This window comes from Neolamprologus brichardi, chromosome 23 (genome assembly GCF_056152115.1).
Source record: "Neolamprologus brichardi isolate AB-2024 chromosome 23, ASM5615211v1, whole genome shotgun sequence".
Taxonomy (NCBI): Eukaryota; Metazoa; Chordata; class Actinopteri; order Cichliformes; family Cichlidae; genus Neolamprologus; species Neolamprologus brichardi.
Genome location: NC_142125.1, coordinates 22,775,696 through 22,795,890, shown reverse-complemented (window position 1 = coordinate 22,795,890; position 20,195 = coordinate 22,775,696). Strand labels below are relative to the sequence as shown.

The window sequence follows — 20,195 nt, the reverse complement described above, 5'->3', positions numbered from 1 at the left end:
CCTTGCTTTGTGCTTTTAAAGAATGCATAGTTTCTCAAAATGGATTCAAAACAGGTTAACACTGTGTAAAATACAACATCAGATGTTTCAACTGCAATATTTATGCAGGTGGAGAATTTTAGCAGCAGCCTGCTTAAATTCTGTGAGACGTGGACATCATCACAACTGCTATTTCCTTCAACCATCACCAGAAATCCGATTTTCCCACCATTGCACTGTGAAGTCATTTTGATCACAAAATATAACAATGAAGTTGTTAAATATATTCTCAACTTTGGACACTACCCACCTCATCAACACTCGACATCTTTAAAGCCTGAGCTTTGACTCTTTTCTTTTGTTTTCTTACTTGTTCGTCTTCAGTTTTTCTGTATTTTCCTGCTCTGTTTTCTTCCTCTTAGCTGTACGCCACTTTGGTCAGCTCTTGTTTTTAAAATGTGCTTATAAAGAAACTGAATTGACATGACTAATAATTAAAAAAAAGGCAAAACTAAGTTCCTGTAATAGCCAACAGGAGACCAATGATGTGTAAACTGACTTCGATATGGCCTACTGGTCAGTAGTTGGACAGTGTTTGCAGACAAGTGGGTGTCTTGTCTGCAAACACTGCTGCTGAGTACAGAAATCTGCTTGTCATCAGTGCAGTCATAAAGAGGTTTTTGTCGCACACAGCCAGCAACCACTTGCCAACTGGTTGGGGAATACAGTTTTTCATAGGTTTGTAACTGGTTTCTAGGCCTTTGTGATGGAGGCCAAATGAATATAACAAAACAAAAATTAGCAGAGACCTAAAATGCATGCTTTTGCACCATTATGGTTTATCCAGTGTTCCACTTCATAGATGGTCCCAACTCGGCGGTCTCATGATTCATCTTCATAACCGTAGACAAGCTTGTGAGCTCAATAATTGTTTCAAACCTCTGAGGGGTTAAATATTTAATACATAAAGAACAAGAATCGTAATTTTCAATTTTTTATAGCTTAAACTTCATAATACCCAGTTTGACCTTTTCAGATGTTTTGTTTTCTCTACAGCAGCTTAAAACCCAAAGAAATTTACTTTATTGCTTCATTAAACTTTGTGTCCTTAGTTTCTATGGACAAAATTTCTAGTCATAGCCAGATAGTTGGAGGATCTCAATTTTGGTGGCCTCAGAATATCATCTCTGCTTTTTCTAGATGATTCTGTTCTGTTGGCTTCATTGGGTAGAGGTCCTGGGATGGTTTGCATCTAAGTTGCAGAAATGATAATGAGCACCTTCAAGTCAGAGGCCATGGTCTTCAGCAAAGAAAGGGCAGAGTGCTCACTCCAGGTCAAGGATGACTTGTTGCCTCAAGTGGAGGAGTTTAGTTACCTTAAGCACTTCTTCATGAATAAAGGGAGAGTTGAGCGGGAGGTTGACTGACGGATTGGGGCTCTGCTTTGGTGAAGAGAGAGCTAAGCATAAAAGCAAAGCGTTTGGTTTATCGGTCAATCTACCTCCCCACCGTCAACTATGATCGCAAGCTTTGGATAGTGACAGAAAGAATGAGATTGCAGATAGAAGTGACAAAATAACCTTTCTCTGAAGGGTGGACAGCCTCTGCCTTTGTAATAGGATGAAGAGTTCAGTCATTGGGGAGACATTTGGATTAGAGCCACTGCTCCTTCACATCAAAAGGAGGCAGCTGAGGTGATTCTGGCATGTGATTTGGATGCCTTATGGATACCTCCTGGGTGTGGTGTTTCCGGCATGTCCTGCGGGGAGGAGGCCCCAGGGCAGAGCAGGGCTCGGTGGAGAGATTACATCTCTCGGTTGGCTTGGAAATAATTCAGTTTTCCCCCAGATGAGCTGGAAGAGGCGGCCAGGAAAAGAGAGGTCTGAGTTTCTCTGCTTAGACTGACCAAACCCATGACCTTGAACCTGGATGTATAGGAGAGGGAGGATAAATGAAAGGATGTTACATTAAACCAAAACAAGCAGCAAATTATCCCGTCCGAGAAGCTGAAATCAGAGAAATTCTTTAAATTATGGAAATTATTTCTGATTATGGATTATTGCAAGTCATTTGAAATGCATATTGAAGCGAGCGCAGTACTTGATGATTCATTTTTCCCTCTTTCTAACTATTCCGTCTGCAGGGTTTGTGAGTTGGAGGAGTTGGGAGAGTTGTCCCCCTGCTGGGAGAACCTGCGGCGGCAGATCGTCTCTCAGTACCAGAACATAATACTCGCTTACCAAGAGACACTGTCTGACCTCAGTGAATACAGAGGTCAGTGTACGTGCAGGCCCGAGTACACCTAAAAGAAAAAGTTAAAAACATAACGACTAAGCTTCTTCGTCTCTTTGTCAGGCCCATCATTCAAAGCCAGTAACCTGAAAGCAGACAAGAAGCTGGAGTTCATGCCCACTAACCTTCACGTTCAGAGGATGAGGGTGCAGGATGAGCTGGGTTTTGGTTAGACACGAATACAAATGATTAAAAAACAAATCTTGCTGTGATTGCACGCACTTCTTGTTGTGCCTTTAAAACATCCTTGTTTGTCTTTCCAGAACAGACATATGATGTGGTAACAGTCGGCGCCCCGGCCGCTCACTGCCAGGGTTTTAAGAACGGCGGTCTGAGGAAGCTCATCCAGAAGTTTGAGGAAGCAAAAAAACAGTAAGTTGAGGCGTCACATAGGAAAATGAAAGAGGTGGGGGGAAGCAAGTTGCGATGACCTCTGCTCCTGTTTTGGGTTTTTATATTTTGCTTTATTCATCTTGTGATTTGTATTTAAACAGTTGTTTTTTTGTCATCTTTGTTTCTTCAATTTCTGCATTAATCCTGCAGTTCCCTTTTTATGGCTTCCTCTTAATTTTGTTTTTGTTACTTTTCCGATCAGCGTATATGAGGAGGAATGGTGAGTCGTTGCACTGCTTTGCTTGTTTTCATTTGACACTTCTAAAAAAATACAAAATAAAAAATCACACTTTCATAGATCCTTAAGATTTGTACAACAATGTATTTTCAGTTTTAAGCTGGAAGAATGGGGGTTTTGCATAGCTTATTATGTTAATGCAAAGAAATAACGGCACGTGGCGCATCAGTCTTAACAGTGTTGTGTTAACTAATATAGAACTAAAATGTGTGTTGTCTTAAAGCGAGCACAAGGTTTGTCACAAAGTTGTTTGAATACTGCTCACTTTATAAATTCAGTTGTCATTTTAAAGTCCATTAAACCATGTTTCTGTGCTTAAAAAGTCAGACCCTGACAATATTAAAGAGACATTTTTAAAATTCTTCTACATGAGATGGTCTGAATTTGTGAAGCGAGTGGTATCGTTCCCCGTCCCTGGCGTTTATTGAAGTCTGCTCCATGTTGTCTCTCCGGTCCATTAAGAGCAGGCATGTGCATGCAGACACTGTATGTTTGTACATCTGTGAAACACTAAAGTTAAGAGTAGTGGGTAATGTCTCTCACTACGTTTTTGAAACAGACCCTCTGAAGCTTGTTTTAGACTTCTGCAGGAAGTTTACGTTCTAACTTAAGACGTAACCGAAACCCCTCTTAAACCTAAACCGTTTCCTGTTATAGTATTCTGTTTCCAGTTACAGCGTATATTTCCTGCTGAAGCATATTTCAGACATAAGACAGAAACATTACAAAAATATACACCTACAGGCCACTTTATTAGGTGCACCTTGTTAGTACCGGGTTGGACATTCAGAACTGCCTTAATTCTTTATCGCACAGTTCAGCAAGGTGCTGGAAACATTCTTCAAAGTTTTCGGTCCATATTGGCATGATAGCATCACACAGTTGCTGCAGATTTGTCAGCTGCACATCCATGATGTGAATCTCCTGTTCTACCAAATCCCAATGGTGCTCTGTTGCACTGAGATCTGGTGACTGTGGAGCCCATTTCAGTACAGTGAACTCATCCTCATGTTCAAGAAACCAGTTTGAGATGATGTCATCCAACCTGAAGCAGGATGGATCCATGCTGTCATATTGTTTATGACAAATTCTCACCCTACCAACCAAATGTCACAGCACAAATTGAAGCTCCACAGATTGGGTGACATTTTTCCAGTCCTCTGTTGTCCAGATTTGGTGAGCCCGTGTGAATTGTAGCCTTAGTTTTCTTGTTCTTAGCTAACAGGAGTGGGACCTGGTGTGCTCTTCTGCTGTATTCAGAGCTGCTCTTCTGCATACCTTGGTTGTAATGAGTGGTGGCTTATCATTGCCTTCTTATCAGCTTGAAGCAGGCTGGCTATTCTCCTCTGAAGGCATTTTTACCCAGTGAACTGCCACTCACAAGTTATAGCCTTAGTTTCCTGTTCTTAGCTGACAAAAGTTGTATCTTTATGGTCTTCTGTGTTTGTGGTTGTCTGGGAAAGTCCTAGTAGATCAGCAGTTTGTGAAATACTCAGACCAAACAACCATTTAAAGTCAATTAAGTCACCTTTCTTCTCCATTCTGATGCTCAGTTTGAACTACAGCAGGTTGTTTTGACCATGTCTAAATGCACTAAATTGCTGCCATGAGCAGTTGAACAGATGTACCTAATAAAGTAATAAAGCACCTAATAAAGTGGCTGGTGAGTGTAGAGCATCCTCAGTCCCAGCTCGGATACAGACGTGTCTGTGTGTCTTTGTTCCCTGCAGTAGCGCCCTCTCCAGTTCTCAGTCCATCATCTACATACCCCAGGACATTGTCCGAGCCAAAGAGATCATCGCCCACATCAACACGCTGAAGACTCAGGTCAGCTACTACGCAGAGAGGCTGTCTCGAGCTGCCAAAGACCGATCGGCCAGCGGACTGGAGTGGACGCTTGCCAGTCTGGCTGATAAGGTACAAAAAGGTTTTGGAAGTGATGTGACGTTACGTGGGGACGCTTCTTATTTCATTCATACCTTCTTCCTTTCAGACCCGTCAGCTGGTGACAGTGTGCGACTGCAAGCTGCTAGCTTCAGCTATTCAGGCCCTGAACGCAGCGCGGCCCGAGTACATTGCCTCCAAAGCGTCTCCTTCCGCTGAGTCCGAACAAGTAGTGCTCCGCAACGACCAGGACACACTGACAGCAAAGTACAGCGGTCGCAACAGCCGGTCTTCACTGCATGTGGACTGGCACGAAGAGGAGTGGGTGAGTTCATCAGCAGTTTTTGGCTGTTTTTTGATTCCAGATTTATTTATTTATTTATTTATTTTCGCATGAGAACAAATGAGCTTAGTTTCTTGGCACGCGTTGTGCATACAGCTTAAGATCTTAACTACACTCTGTACCAAGCTGGATGACAACCAATCTTCAGAAGAGGACATGCAGTTTGTAATTTAACAGATTTCCAACTGAAAGTATAAAAAACAGGTGCAACTCAAAAAGGAGAAGCTCTGGGTTCATTTTTCAATCTTTTTTTATTTTCAGCCATCTGTTAGCTTATATAAGTAAAACGCAGTATCTGAAAATACACACGAGTGGTGGTTAAAGCTTCAGGATGCTTATAAGTGAACTTTTGAGCTCTTGTTATTGAAAATATATGCATAACTACGCATCAGAATATTTAAATGATTATCCTTTAACAGTGCCAGTTTCCATCCTATTATTTAAGTTCTTGTCACTTTGTCATTTGAAGTTCTTGTTCTTGTTATATGATATTTATCTACAGTAGTGATATATAAAAACAAAAACTTTTTTCTGCTATTATACTCAAAAAATGTGATGAGTGCAAAATATAAATAACAAAGGAAAGAAATTATGCAGTCATCACACAGTCTTCATAGAAATGGTGGCTTCTCTGACACTGCTTAGTTGTAAATGATGCGCAAAATATGTTTATTCAAATGTAATGAACTTGAAGTGACATTACTGTCATGAGTGCATTTTGCCTCTGTGTACTGAGACGAGGGTCATGTAATGAAATCCGTGAATCTTCGCTGATTGAATTCCTCCTCTCCTTCCTCTGCCTTGAGTATAATTCCCTGCTGTAATTTATTTCTTCAATAAATACAGTACTGTGTCCTGAACTTCCCCTCATTTAGTTATATTTTGTTTCCAAGAGGACAGACTTTCTTTTGTTTGTAAAGTACTCTTGAGCAATACTTTTCCAGGCTTTCTTAAGGTCTTTCAAAGTGTTTCTTTGGACGCTGGCTGCTTTTTTTTTTCTTTTTTTTTTTTTTACTCTTTTTCAGTCCAGTCCTTGTACCTGAACATTTCCACAGAAATGTGCTTTGGAAATCTGTTTTTTCCTATTTCCGTTGTGTTTTGTGTGCCTTTGCAGCGTTTTTCTTATTGCTGGTGTTTTCTTAAGTTGCAGTCCGTTTGGCCTCTCAGGGCCACCGTAGAAATATCACCTGGAAATCATCTGATTGACAACAGCTTCATTTTTCAGCATGACAATGATCCCAAATACACAAGGAATGCAGTAAAAAAATACCAGTGGAGTAATATCAGTCATGGATTGGCCTCCCCAGAGCCCAGACCCCAACATTATTGAAGCAGTGTGGGATCATGTTGACAGAGAACAGAACAAAAGGCAGAAACATCCAAAGAAGAGCTTTGAATGTCCTTCAAGAAGCCTGGAGAACTATTCCTGAAGACGACTTAAAGACATGACAAGAAAGCTGCCTAAGAGAGTTCAGACTGTGCTGAAGAATAAAGGTGGTCACACCAAATATTGACTTTCAGGCTCAGAGTTGTAACGCTGTTTCTAATTGAAACTATATACAAGCAAACATTTATAGCATATATACAAAGAAATTAGGATTGGTGTGAGACGTGCACGTCTTTTACTCCTTTTTTGCACATAAATATTTTCAAAGTGTCACCGTTTCTTTTTTAGCACATTACTTAAAGACGCTCTTTTGATTGGTTTGTTACTCTCTAAAATTGAAGCTGAAACAGCTGAATGTTGTAAACATGTCCTCTCAGGAGAAGGTGTGGTCAAATGTGGATAAGTCTCTGGAGTGCATCATCCAGCGCGTCGACAAGCTGCTTCAGAAAGAGAGGAGACCCAGCGTCGGCAGTCAGGACAGTACCCAGAGTGACCAGCAGGGTGGCAGCAGTAAGAAAGGTAAGAGACTCTTACAGTCTTTTAGCTGTAGTTTACTTCTGTGCCCTCTCATCAGCACTCTTTAATTTATGCTTGCAGTGTTATACTGTTTCTTGGGGGGAGAGATGCATGTGTTGTTAACATGTTAATCTGGCCCAGAGGTGGTAAACTGTTGGAGGAAAACAGTGTCAATATGATTCAAGAGCTGGTAAATGTCTTTACTGACATGCTTTTGGTACCATTAATAGATATCTGCAAACTGGAGGACTAAAAAAAGCACAGCAAAGTCAAAAGATTGCATTTTAGTGAGTTAGGGAGCCATAAGAGTGGGAGTTGGTATAAAAAGTCTAGAATAATATGGGATTACTTTGAAACCAGCTTGGATCTCTTAGTTATGAGGTCCTTTATGTTGTAAAACCAGATGGCACAGGTGAGGGATCAGAAACTGCACAGGACCACAATTTACAGCAAAAACATCATTATATTTTAAAAAAGACTCTAAAGAAGAGGCCAGAAGCTCATCAGCCCAGTGTTTACCTCGTTTATAGGAGCCATGAGATCTGCAGTTATGAGTGAGCAGATGTCCCAGTTGTGGGACTACAGTGTTTTTTATATCCCTCGCCTCTCCCTGTCCCACAGAGTAAGACAGTATTCCTGGAGTCTGGCTTTAAACCCAGTGCAGGTTAAACCTCTCGCAAGTCACCGATAAGATGTCAGCAGCTCTGCAGAGTTCAGAGAAAAATACCACAAAGAGACAGTAAATACTGAGAAATAGTTTTGCTGTGGTTTGTTTCCAACATAGACAGATATGGTGTGAAGTTATCACCACTTGGGATTAAAAGTCAGTTTCACCCACTCGTTCTCTTTATTTATTTAAATAAGACAATTGAAATATTCTCGTTGTTTTATACTAAAGTTCTAAACTTGTTTGCTGACCCCTTGATTTTTTTTATGTGGGTGTGAAAAGGCGATGGTGGGAAGTGTTTAGCTTTCTGGATCAACCCAGAAAGTACGTCAGAGGAATCTCCATCCTTACCACCATCATCATCATCATCATCACTATTAGAACCGCCTCCACCATCATCATCATCTCCACCACCATCCTCTTCCTCTCAGCTTGCCCTCTCTGCACGGCCTCCCAGCCCCGAACAGGAAACCTGTAGGTTTTTTTTTCCTGTTTTTTCTCTTCTTCTTCTTCTTCTTCTTGAGTCATCCCTCCACATCTATTTTCAGCTCAGGTCACTGCTTACTTTTAAGAAGTTGGAGGATTCATGAGCAGATTTTTCCTTCACCTCATCAGCCAACTTTATTCTTTGAGAAAATGCTCTTAAATGACTCGTCTTTAAAAAGTGTTCAGTGTTTTATGTATGGTCTGCGTGTCTATGTGCACAGTGTTGCAGCAGTACTGCAGCAATGTAGCTGTTGTATCTGAGATTTTCTATATGTTGTAGCAGACCAGGGTCCAACATCTGTCCAAATTCCCCCCAAAACACACTAGATTTTCATAAAATAAGACAGAAAAGAGTTTCTCCTCGTGAGCCATTAGAGAATAAGGATGTTTGGACTCTGGTCTGCAGTGTTTCTTCTGTGTTGTCTCTGCCCTCTATGGCGTACAGTGCTGCTAATCATGCATGTCGCACCTCCAACCCCTCTTCCAGATGGAAGCCCCAGTGCTGAGGAGGCGTATCCAGGTAAGAGCTGCCTCCCCACATGTGCTCCTCTCACTCTACTCACTTTTCCAGGACTCAGAATGATTTTGATAAGATGCCCAGGCAGAGATATTCCAATGTCTGGACTGAGTAAACTCCAACAAACCCTGAAATAGTTACAAAAACTCATTATTTATTTATTTAAAAAGCTACAGTGATTGACTCATTTTTAATACCTAAATCTGCCCTCAGTCCAAAAAAACCCACAAATCAGTGTCACTGTTTTAGAATCTGCTGGGACTGCTCTAAAATTGCAGCTTTTTCTTTACATAAAGACTGGGGTCTGTAACACTATCTCAGCTCGTTTCCTATTTTTTAAGAACAAGCCTGACAGCAGGCTTTTGACTCAAAAAGCTCTGTCAGATCTCTGCAAGTGTTTTTAGGTTCTTTCCAGCAGGATTTGTGGCTAGTCCTGGAGCTTCACCCTAAAAGATTTCAGTGTGTGTGTGCTTCTCCTTTCCCCGTTGTCCCTCTTGTCTTTTTTTTCTGTTTCTGTCAAATTTAACAAGAAGTGGACTCTGAAAAACACAATCTTTGCTACTTGGTGTGGAAATTATTGGTTTGAAGGCATATTTGTGTTTGGTCTCTCATGGTTTATTTGCACTTGTTGCAGGCGAGTGGAGCGAGGCGCTGTACCCTCTCCTCACCACGCTCACGGACTGCGTTGCCATGATGAGCGACAAAGCCAAGAAGTCTATGGTCTTCCTGCTCATGCAGGACATCGCCCCAACGATAGCCATGGACGTGTCACTGCAGTACCGCCGCGACATTGTCTTCTGCCAAACGGTCAGCACACAAACATCATCCAAGTGACTCAGACACACTCACCTACACATATTTCCGTTAATGTATGTCTGAGATGATGCGTTTATCCTGGAGTGACTCAGAGTGAAGGAAAAGGCCAAGAAAAGTGTAAATATCGTAAAAGCAAGGAGTTCAGAGCTCTATGACTTTGTGGCTTTACGGTATTCATATGACTATTAAATGTCTGAGTAAAGAGTAAAGGCAAAGGGATCACAGTAAGTAAGGATTTCTCACTCCCACTCACCTGAGACTGCAGTTATAAAGAGGATATGATACCAGATGTAGTCCTCAAAGTGGATCCTTCCTTCGGTATTTTTAGAGGCTCTTTGCGATTGTAGTTTTTGGCAAACCCTCTTGTCTGACTCACATCAGTTATATTTACCCAGCGGTGGATCCCTGCAGCTCTTAAATGAGCAGCTACAGGACTCAGACACTTCAAACTAAACTCTAATCCAAGCATTAAGTAAAGAAGTAAGAATAGCATTTCATAATAGTCAGCCATAATCAGAGCTGAAATACTTACAAGTAATCAGTCAAGCATTTTCAAAGCATAAAGCTAAATATTCTAAAATTTCTTTTTGCGCCATTCAAGTGGTTTGAGTTTCATTGCTCCAAAGCAATGTTTAAAGACAGTGAGATCCTGTTTTCTGACATTGTTAATGCTTTGATTATAGTTCTCAGAAATGACCCACATGTGTTGAGAGTGGCCTTCCATCACTGGCACATCCATCGTTTTTCCTATGCTACAGTCACACTCTGGGAAAACAGTGGTTGGAGGCCACTGCATGATCGCAACCCCCACCATGCACATTGAACTTGTGATCTTGTTTCCTCTGAAATTGTTGCTTCAAAGACGGGGACCAGGTCTGATAATACGGCGATTAACTGTGATAAAGCTGAGAAAATTTGAAATCTCTTGCCGTCTACATACACAGACATTCACATCAACTACTTACATTTGTAGATTTGACAGAGAAATTCAGAAATTCCTCCATTGGCACTCTGCAATTTTCACATAACCACGATACAACCAGTTTGCAACCACTTAAGTCCTCTATTGTAAAAACACGTGTCCCAGAATTGCTGCGCTCATCTGTGCAGACTGATTGCAATATGTTGACAATCTGTCTGTGTTTATAAATTAGACAACAGTTATTTGCAGATCCTTATCAGTCTGCCTCAGAGTGATTGCAGTCGGTCTGAGTTGGACTACAACTATTTGGAGACAGGTTGCCTCCCAGTAGGCAGTCGGATTTATTATTTTCCTTTCCTAGTTGTAGAGATGGCTGTTGTTTTGTTTTTACTATAGTGTGCTGGGCCATTAATGGCTCGTCCAGTTCTCAGAGGGGCTGGAGCGTATCCCAGCTATCATTGGTGCCATCACAGGCACCTAAGGCCAACGTAGAATCACTGGTCAGTCTAATATACTGGGGGCTATATTTACTCATCAAATGAAAATATCTTCCTGAGTTTGGGACTCTGCAGGCAGAATTTCAGACTCTGTTTCAACCATGCATTAAAGAGCATATTTAAGAGCACACAACTGCAAACAATAGTGATCCTCAGCCATTCAGGGTTTGTTGGGTGTATAACATTTCTGATCGTCTTCAGTCAGATCAGTTTGAAGTGAGCTTCTGGCAGTGTGAACTGAAAATCAGTTACATAAAACTTGTCAGTGCAGTCCTCAAAAGCGTGTGCCGCAACACGCTGAGCTGCACAAGGATGCACAGAAACCAACCGCATGAGTCCACTTACATAATGTGATAAGCAGCCAATCGGTGGTGTCTTGATGTGAAACCATATGTTGATTTGCATACGAGAATATGGTGCAGGTTTAAAAACCGACACTGCAGTCAGTGCCGGCTGTGTTAAAAATTAAAGTGTGATCTGAATTGTAAATTAAATGTAAGATTCTGCAGTGAAAGTACTTTCAATTTTACTTTATTTAAACTGCACAGATTCACAGCAGCAGCAGGGATCAGTGACAACAGACAGAGGCGATTAATGCCGAGCTCAGACTGCAGGATGTCTTTGTGTGTAGTGATGATCACTGTGTTAAACAGACAGCTATAGAGTCGTTTTGCTTCCTAATTGCTTTTTTGGTCAGGTTTATGGTTGAAAAACACTGTACTCATATTTGTCGACCTCACAGACATCAGATTTCAGATGAGACATCAAATGCAGCTCAGTTTCATATTAAACATGAAAGGAACACTATTACAGCTCAGTCACACTAGAGCAACAGTTGCAAGGAGGAAAGGAGGAAAACTTCCCACTTTTGATTGTAAGCCACAGGTTGCCTGGTGGGAGGCTGGGGTGGACCGGGGTTGCAAAGCAGCTTGCAGTTGCAGCAGTAGCTGTGGCTGATGATGGTGTCAGACCGCTGCTTTAAAAGTTTATGGGCTGAGCTTGGAAAACAACAAACTGACTCTTTCTTGTCTGACCTGCTGTTCACGTTCATGTTTGTGTGTGTGGGTGTGTGTGTGTGTTACAGCTCACCGCTCTCATCTGCGGCTTCATTATCAAGCTGAGGAACTGTCTCCGTGACAACGGATTCCTGCGACAGCTGTACACCATCGGCCTGCTTGCTCAGTTTGAGTCCCTGCTCAGCACCTACGGTACAAACACACTCAAAGCTTTTTCTAATCACACACAGCTGGCTGAGCCTCTGATTTCCAGTGTGTGTGTCTGCAGGAGAGGAGCTCGCCATGCTGGAGGACATGAGCATCGGCATAATGGATCTACGCAACGTCACCTTTAAGGTAGAAAGGAAAAGCAGCATGCTAACTGTCTTTCCAGGCTGTAGAGCCACTCTACGAGGATAATATTAGGAGGCCAGAGGTTTGGGTGGAGCTGGCATGAAACGTGGAAACGGTCACATAGATTAGACCCACTCTGAAGACACGACTTGGAGTAAATGTACTGCAGAACTCAACTGAATGAGGATGTGTTTACTGACATTTTTATTGTAGTTTTCCTGGCTTTGCATTAAAAAAGACATGAAAAGTTTTGTGTTAAATGTAAACAAGCAGAGTGCAGCTATAAACCACAAACATTGACTCTGTCCATTAAAACTGCACAAAAACAGTTTTTTATTTTGAAAGCTTTGGATTTTTTTGTCCCTTCCTGTGGATTTTACAGCCCTCATTAGTTTTGATCCAGTATTTGTTCTCATTGTCATTTTTTGTATTCTCTCTCTGTGGCATCCCTGCTGAGAGATAATACAATGTAGGAAAAGTGATCAATACGTTTTCTTCAACGATTTAAGTTTGTATGCAGGCAAAGATGGATGGAAGTCTGGATGCATGCATGCCGCAGCTCCGTCCGTCATCAGTTGTGGTGGCATCAGGCTAAGCATTCTATATTTGAGACATCCTTTTCCCCCAGTGAGCTTTTCCAGGTCATCCTCGGTTAACCCAAGCTGAAGCGCTTAAGAGCTAGACAATCGATACAATCTTTCCAGGGAGCTCACAGTCTAACTCAGCTCTCTGTGAATGCTACTCATGGTCACTGGTCAGTCAAGAAGGAAGAGGAAACGAGGAGGTGAATGTATGGTTGTGGAGTCTGAAGAATTCGGTGTTACGACATATCTTTAATACAGAAGTACAAATCCCTCTCTGATTAAGCTTGCGATCAAAGTTGAGTCAGTTTAATGCTGAAGCTGAGGTTTGGTCTCTGCAGAGTTGAGGACATGCTCAAAAACTCGCAGCCTTGATGGACGGGCTCTGTTAATTTTAATTGAGCATTTATTTTGCTTTTCACGGGCACTTGGTTCACAATTTCCATCTAGGTATTAAAGCTGCGTATACATGTACCTTTGCTCCTTTAAGGTCACCCAAGCAACCGGCACCTCCACCCCCGAGATGCTGCCGATCATCACAGGGAACCGGGATGGCTTCAATGTCCGCATCCCGCTGCCGGGGCCCATGTTCGAAGCCCTGCCCCGAGAGATCCAGAGCGGCATGCTGCTGCGGGTGCAGCCGGTGCACTTCAACGTGGGAATCAACGAGCAGCAGACGTTGGCTGAGAAGTGAGTGAGCACGTCCGGGATTTACCACCACAGGTGTTTGAGATTGGAAAAAATATTGTTTTGTGTGTTTTTCAGGTTTGGAGACACGTCCCTGCAGGAGAACATAAACTCTGAGAGTCTCTCCAGACTCAACTCATACTACGAGCAGTTCAAAGAAGTCCTGCCGGAGGACTGTGAGTACACAGTTTTCACGTTTTTCCTTCTTTCTGACTTGCACCACAAACCATTAGTGTCGCGACTCCTGCTTTAACCCTTCTTTTTTCTGTTCTTATCTACTTTCAGGCCTCCCAAGGTCTCGCTCTCAGACGTGCCTTCCTGAACTGCTCAGGTTTCTCCGGCAGAATGTCAACGCCAGGAAAAACAAGAACGTAGACATCCTGTGGCAGGCTGCGGAGGTGACATTTGCGCTCTTTTACTCAGAATGTCCGACTGCTTTGTTAGCAACCTTTAATTCTCCAGTAGGATTTTACTGCATTATAAATTTTACAGCTGCTCTTCTCTGAAGATGTCAAAAACAAAATCATCAGCAGTGACTCACCTCCCCTCCCTGCTTGTCTCACCATCTCAGATCTGCCGGCGGCTGAACGGCGTTCGCTTCACCAGCTGCAAGAGCGCCAAAGACCGCACCGCCATGTCCATCACACTGGAGCAGTGCCTGATCCTGCAGCATGAGCACGGCATGGCGCCGCAGGTCTTCACGCAGGCCCTCGACTGCATGCGCAGGTAGGATGCCCTCACAGTGGCCGAATGTAAAAATGCACAGCTTCAAATCGCACCTGGGCAAAAAAAAGACAACTTTTACTAAATAAATAACTTCTGTGCAGGGATGAAAAGATCAGGAGTTCATCAGTGTGCTACTTGGTAATCTGACTTTAACTGTTCTCCATGTAGTTTTAACCAATGGGAATACAGTAGGTGTTTAAATGATGTGTTAGTGGTTACTTCTGTCCCACTTCAAATATGTGGATCCGTGTGCTGTGGGAAATAAGGGAGCAGTGTCTTACTTTTTCTTTTTTAAACTAGAAGATAATATATTTTATGGAGGCTTATTTTCACACTGAAAAAAAACAATTTTTTTTAAAATATATTTTTGATAGTATTTTGTAATACAAGTCAAAATTTCTTGTCGAGAACTTGGTCATTTGAGAGGTATTCCAGGCATGTCCTATCAGGAGGAGGCCCCGAGGCACTTACAGGATTTGCTGGAGGGATTATGTCTCTCAGATGGCTTGGGAGCGACTCCATTTCCCCTCCTGGATGAGGTGGATGACGTGGTCAGGGTGAGGAAAGTCCAGACGTCTGTGCTCAGACTGCTGCCTCCATGACCTCTGTCTTGAGTCTGTCATGCAGTAAGAAATGGCTGCGTGGAGCTCAGGCTTGTGAGAAAAAAATATTTAAAAATTTCACAAAAATTGCTTTTTCAGGGGCGATAACAAGCTTCCATAATATTTGGTTGAGTCCTGTCAGAACATCAGCACTGTCAGCGGCTCCATTTCAGACTAGTGGAGGTGAAGTCTGCACGTCAAAGCAGCCAGTTTGAGCCGCATGCAGTTGTTGGTTAAAGAGACTAAAACCAGGCTGTAAACACGTTTATCCATCCATCCATCTTCTTCTGCTTTATCCGTGGCTGGGTCGCGGGGGCAGCAGCCTAAGCAGAGAAGCCCAGACCTCCCTCTCCCCAGCCACCTCCTCCAGCTTATCCGAGGGAACACCAAGGCGTTCCCAGGCCAGCCGAGAGATATAATCTCTCCAGCGTGTCCTGGGTCTGCCCCGGGGCCTCCTCCCAGTGGGACATGCCCGGAACACCTCACCCAGGAGGCGCCCAGGAGGCATCCTTGTCAGATGCCGGAACCACCTCAGCTGGCTCCTTTTGATGTGGAGCAGCAGCGGCTCTACTCTGAGCCCCTCCCGGATGGCTGAGCTTCTCACCCTATCTCTAAGGGAGAGGCCAGCCACCCTTCGGAGGAAGCTCATTCCCGCCGCTTGTATCCGTGATCTCGTTCTTTCGGTCACTACCCACAGCTCGTGGCCATAGGTGAGGGTAGGGACGGACGTAGATCGACCGGTAAATTGAGAGCTTCGCTTTTACACTCAGCTCTCTCTTCACCACGACGGACCGGTGCAGTGTACGCATCACTGCGGCCGCAGCACCAATCCGTCTGTCGATCTCCGGCTCCCTTCTCCCATCACTCGCGAACAAGACTCCGAGATACTTGAACTCTTCCACTTGGGGCAGGAACTCATCCCCGACCCAGAGTGGGCACTCCACCCTTTTCCGGCTGAGAACCATGGCCTCAGATTTGGAGGTGCTGATCCTCATTCCCGCTGCTTCACACTCGGCTACGAACCGTTCCAGTGCGAGCTGGAGGCCATCACCCGATGAAGCCAACAGAACCACATCATCCGCAAAAAGCAGAGATGAGATTCTGAGGCCACCGAAGTGAAACCCGTCCGCCACTTGGCTGCACCTAGAAATCCTGTCCATAAAAATTATGAACAGAACCGGTGACAAAGGGCAGCCCTGGTGGAGCCCATCACCCACCGGGAACGAGTCCGACTTATTGCCGGCAATGCGAACCAAGCTCTTGCAACGGTTGTACAGGGATCGAATTGCCCGTAGCAATGGGCCAGACACCCCATACTCCCGCAACACCTCCCACAGGACACCCCGAGGGACACGGTCGAATGCCTTCTCCAAGTCCACAAAACACATGTAGACTGGTTGGGCAAACTCCCATGTACCCTCAAGTATCCTCGAGAGGATGAAGAGCTGGTCAAGTGTTCCGCGACCAGGACGAAAACCGCATTGTTCCTCCTGTATCCGAGGTTCGACTAGCGGACGAACTCTCCTTTCCAGCACCCTGGCATAGACTTTCCCAGGGAGGCTGAGGAGTGTGATCCCCCTGTAGTTGGAACACACCCTCCGGTCCCCCTTCTTAAAGATGGGGACCACCACCCCGGTCTGCCAGTCCAGGGGTACTGCCCCTGATCTCCACGCAACAATGTAGAGGTGTGTCAACCAGGACAGCCCTACAACGTCCAGAGCCTTCAGGAACTCGGGGCGGACCTCATCCACAACAGGGGCTCTGCCACCAAGGAGTTGTTTAACTGCCTCAGTGACCTCGGCCCCGGAAACTGGCAGGTCATCCCCAGACTCTGCTTCCTCCTCAGAAGACGTGTCAGTGGGATTAAGGGAGGTCCTCGAAGTATTCCTTCCACTGTCCGACAATTTTCTCAGTTGAAGTCAGCAGTACTCCGCCAGCACTACACACAGTACAGGTAGAGCACCGCTTTCCCTAAGACGCCTGACAGTTTGCCAGAATATCTTCAAGGCAGTCCGAAAGTCTTTTTCCATGGCCTCTCCGAACTCCTCCCACACCCGAGTTTTTGCTTCAGCCACTGCCCGAGCCGCATTCCGCTTGGCCTGTCGGTACCTGTCAGCTGCCTCCGAAGTCCCACAGGCTAACCAAGCCCGATAGGACTCCTTCTTTAGCCTGGTGGCTCCCTTCACCTCTGGTGTCCACCATTTGGTTCGGGGATTACCACCACGACAGGCTCCAGCCACCTTGCGGCCACAGCTCAATGCAGCAGCTTTGGCAATGGAGACGCTGAACATGGTCCATTCAGACTCAATGTCCCCCGTCTCCCTCGGAATGCTGTTGAAGCTCTGCCGGAGGTGTGCGTTGAAGATCTCGCGGACTGGGGCCTCTGCTAGGCGTTCCCAGCACACCCTCACTACGCGTTTAGGTGCACCGGGTCTGTCCAGCGTCCTCCCCCCGCCACCTGATCCAACTCACCACCAGGTGGTGATCAGTTGACAGCTCAGCCCCTCTCTTTACCCGAGTGTCCAGAACATATGGTCGCAGGTCTGGTGATACAATTACAAAATCAATCATCGACCTGCGGCCTAGAGCGTCCTGGTGAGGAAAGTCCAGACGTCTCTGCTCAGACTGCTGCCTCCATGACCTCTGTCTTGAGTCTGTCATGCAGTAAGAAATGGCTGCGTGGAGCTCAGGCTTGTGAGAAAAAAATATTTTTAAATTTCACGAAAATTGCTTTTTCAGGGGCGATAACAAGCTTCCATAATATTTGGTCGATCCTGTCAGAACATCAGCACAAACACTGTCAGCGGCTCCATTTCAGACAAGTGGAGGTGAAGTCTGCACGTCAAAGCAGCCAGTTTGAGCCGCATGCAGTTGTTGGTTAAAGAGACTGAAACCAGGCTGTAAACATGTTTATTTTTGCTGTAATGATTGACATTTTAGCATGGCAGTCTATGTTGAAGTCAGCCTCAGGCAGACGTTTGAGGTACTTGGTCAGGTTAATTTTTCAGTCCTTGTTGGCACACGTCTATATTTCACATATCATTTCCTTCTGCTTCCACACATCAGTGCATGTCAAAGTTTTCTTTTGTGCCAAGGTGCCTCAGTGATGCTTGTTAGTACTCCCCTCTACATGTATATTACAAACAGGAACCATAGACAAGCACATTTCTGACTTTCTCAAAATTCAGAAGGAGAAATGTCCACTTCAGAATGTGGAGACATGGCTGATGTTACGCAGCTCCAGAGAAATACATCCACAGCTTCTCAGATTCAGTGTTTTACTTTATTGAATCTCTAAAATCAGTTTTGCCCACGTGTGGTTTGAAAACTCATCACCTGCTTCCTCTGCATAACAAGGCGAGCTGGAGGCTGTCTCGAAGGTGATGCTCGAATGAGTTAAGACTCAGTTGGTTACCTCACTTCACCGGCAGATTCCTCTCATAAAGGCTCAAAGTTTATCAGTAATTTTTGATGCTTTTTAAACCTAAGAAGGACGCTTACATGGAGAAGAGAGCTACCCAACTGCTACTCAGTCCTCTTAATGGTTATGTCGAGTGTTGGTTGGTCTGTGTTCTTGTCTTGTCTGTCTAAACATCAGTTTTGAACATCCGTCTACTTGTCTCAACTGTCTTTCCTTTCCTTTATTTGTGTAACCAAAACACCTGCCATAGAGTTCCTTCACCCATCCTCATTTTATCGCTTCCAAAAACAATCTCTGCCTGTGTAAAAGAACTGGACTTTGTTTGCCTCTGTGTGTTTTAAAAAATAAATAAATAAATAAAAATGATCAGGGTTGAAGTCAGGAACACCAGATAAAGGTAGAGCTGGGGTGGAGGTGGGTTGCAAAGCGCCTTGCAGAAGCAAAAGTAGGCTACAAGAGCCTTAAAAAGAAGATTAGCCTGTAGAAACATTGGGCTTGACTTTGTGCAAATGCTACTGTAAACTAACGCTGATTCTATACTTTATAAAGACAAAAACCTAGGCTTTTCTTTTCCTTCATTTGCTTAAGATTTTTTTTTTTTTTTTTTGGATGAATTCACCCCACATTGTTACTATGGAAACAATCATTCTCTGTTCATGACAGCAAATTAGGGTCACTGAAGGTTAAAAAAACAACTAAATAAATTAAAGGAAGTAGATAAATCAAAAAAGGGTCTGAGTGAGATGAGTAAAAACTCAAACTTTTAGAGTTGAAAAACAGAGGCGCAGAGTTTTTCTCATACATTATTCACATTATGTGGTAAATTTGCTACTTTTTCCTCTGAAATTTTCCATTTTATTCATTTTCCACATTTATCTTGTATATGTTTGTAACTTTTCTTGGAAATCTGTCACTTTTCTCTCAAATTTCCCACTTATCTTGGTAAATTTACAACATTTATCACTTAAATGTATCCGTTAATGTAATTTTAATTTCTTGTGAAATAGCATGTTGTTTACGACCCTTTTTCTTGTAAATGTACATTTAACGCTTAAATTTGCCACTTTTTTCTGGCAAATTTACCAGTTCATGTGATTTTCTTGTGAAATAGCCACATTTCTTTGACATTTATTTGGCGCATTTATCTTTAACCTTAAAGGTTTTTTTCTCAAAATTCTAACCACTCTCACTCAGCCCCCTTTAAAAGAAATGTTTTCATTTACAAAAAAAACCAGGAAACACGAGGGATGCTGGGAATTTGTATTCCTGAACGGAGCATTATTGATATTTATGTAATTTCCTGCTGGAGGACAGTCAGTGTTTCTCCTTTAAAAGCCTCTGAAAGTGTATGTTACTTTCTCTGTCGACAGTTGTGTGACTTCCTGTTGTGAATATTTCTGTTAAAGATGGAAACACGCCTGTCTACAATAAAGTCCTGCAGATACTCGCATGATACAATGTCTCTTCACCTTTCTTCCTCTCCCCTTTTTCCTCTCCTCCTCCTCACCAGCCGACGCGCATGAAATCCGATCATTTTTAGAGTTTGTTTTATTATGTTGGAGCTCAGAAGCATGCTAAACAATGCTTGGAGATATCGGCCCCCTTCACTCCCTCTTTTATCCCCAGCTATCTGCACTAAGTGGTTTAAAGTGGATGAAGTAAATGGATAAGACACCCTTATTGCATGTTACCTCTAATAGGACGCCATCTTTATCATTTATAGTCTGAAGTTCTTCCTTTAAGCTTTACTCCTTCAATAAAAGGGTGTTTTTTCCAGTCTTTTCCCTCCATCTGTCCCTCCTTCCTCCAACCATGTCTTAGAGTATATAAACATGGAGAGCCATTGCTGTGTTTTCTTACCTTCTTTCCCTTTCTTAATTTCTCTCTTTTCT

At 43.6% G+C, this 20,195-nt stretch overlaps 1 protein-coding gene across 9 annotated transcripts in view; it reads left to right on the top strand.

Moving 5' to 3' along the window:
- inpp4ab (inositol polyphosphate-4-phosphatase type I Ab) overlaps nt 1-20,195 on the top strand; it is an 85,296-nt gene that overhangs the window by 53,546 nt on the left and 11,555 nt on the right. For 2 of the 9 annotated variants that reach the window (XM_087836755.1, XM_087836751.1), the window contains exons 10-25: nt 2,123-2,253; nt 2,335-2,439; nt 2,535-2,643; nt 2,867-2,884; nt 4,633-4,819; nt 4,896-5,111; nt 6,894-7,035; nt 7,982-8,173; nt 8,673-8,705; nt 9,337-9,509; nt 12,022-12,145; nt 12,222-12,289; nt 13,358-13,557; nt 13,633-13,730; nt 13,840-13,952; nt 14,126-14,280. In XM_087836755.1, the coding sequence (XP_087692881.1) occupies nt 2,123-2,253; nt 2,335-2,439; nt 2,535-2,643; nt 2,867-2,884; nt 4,633-4,819; nt 4,896-5,111; nt 6,894-7,035; nt 7,982-8,173; nt 8,673-8,705; nt 9,337-9,509; nt 12,022-12,145; nt 12,222-12,289; nt 13,358-13,557; nt 13,633-13,730; nt 13,840-13,952; nt 14,126-14,280 (2,064 nt within the window). Of the gene's footprint in view, nt 1-2,122; nt 2,254-2,334; nt 2,440-2,534; nt 2,644-2,866; nt 2,885-4,632; nt 4,820-4,895; nt 5,112-6,893; nt 7,036-7,981; nt 8,174-8,630; nt 8,706-9,336; nt 9,510-12,021; nt 12,146-12,221; nt 12,290-13,357; nt 13,558-13,632; nt 13,731-13,839; nt 13,953-14,125; nt 14,281-20,195 lie in introns of all 9 variants that reach the window. The other 7 variants (XM_087836758.1, XM_087836756.1, XM_087836759.1 and 4 more) reach the window with 5 other exon arrangements.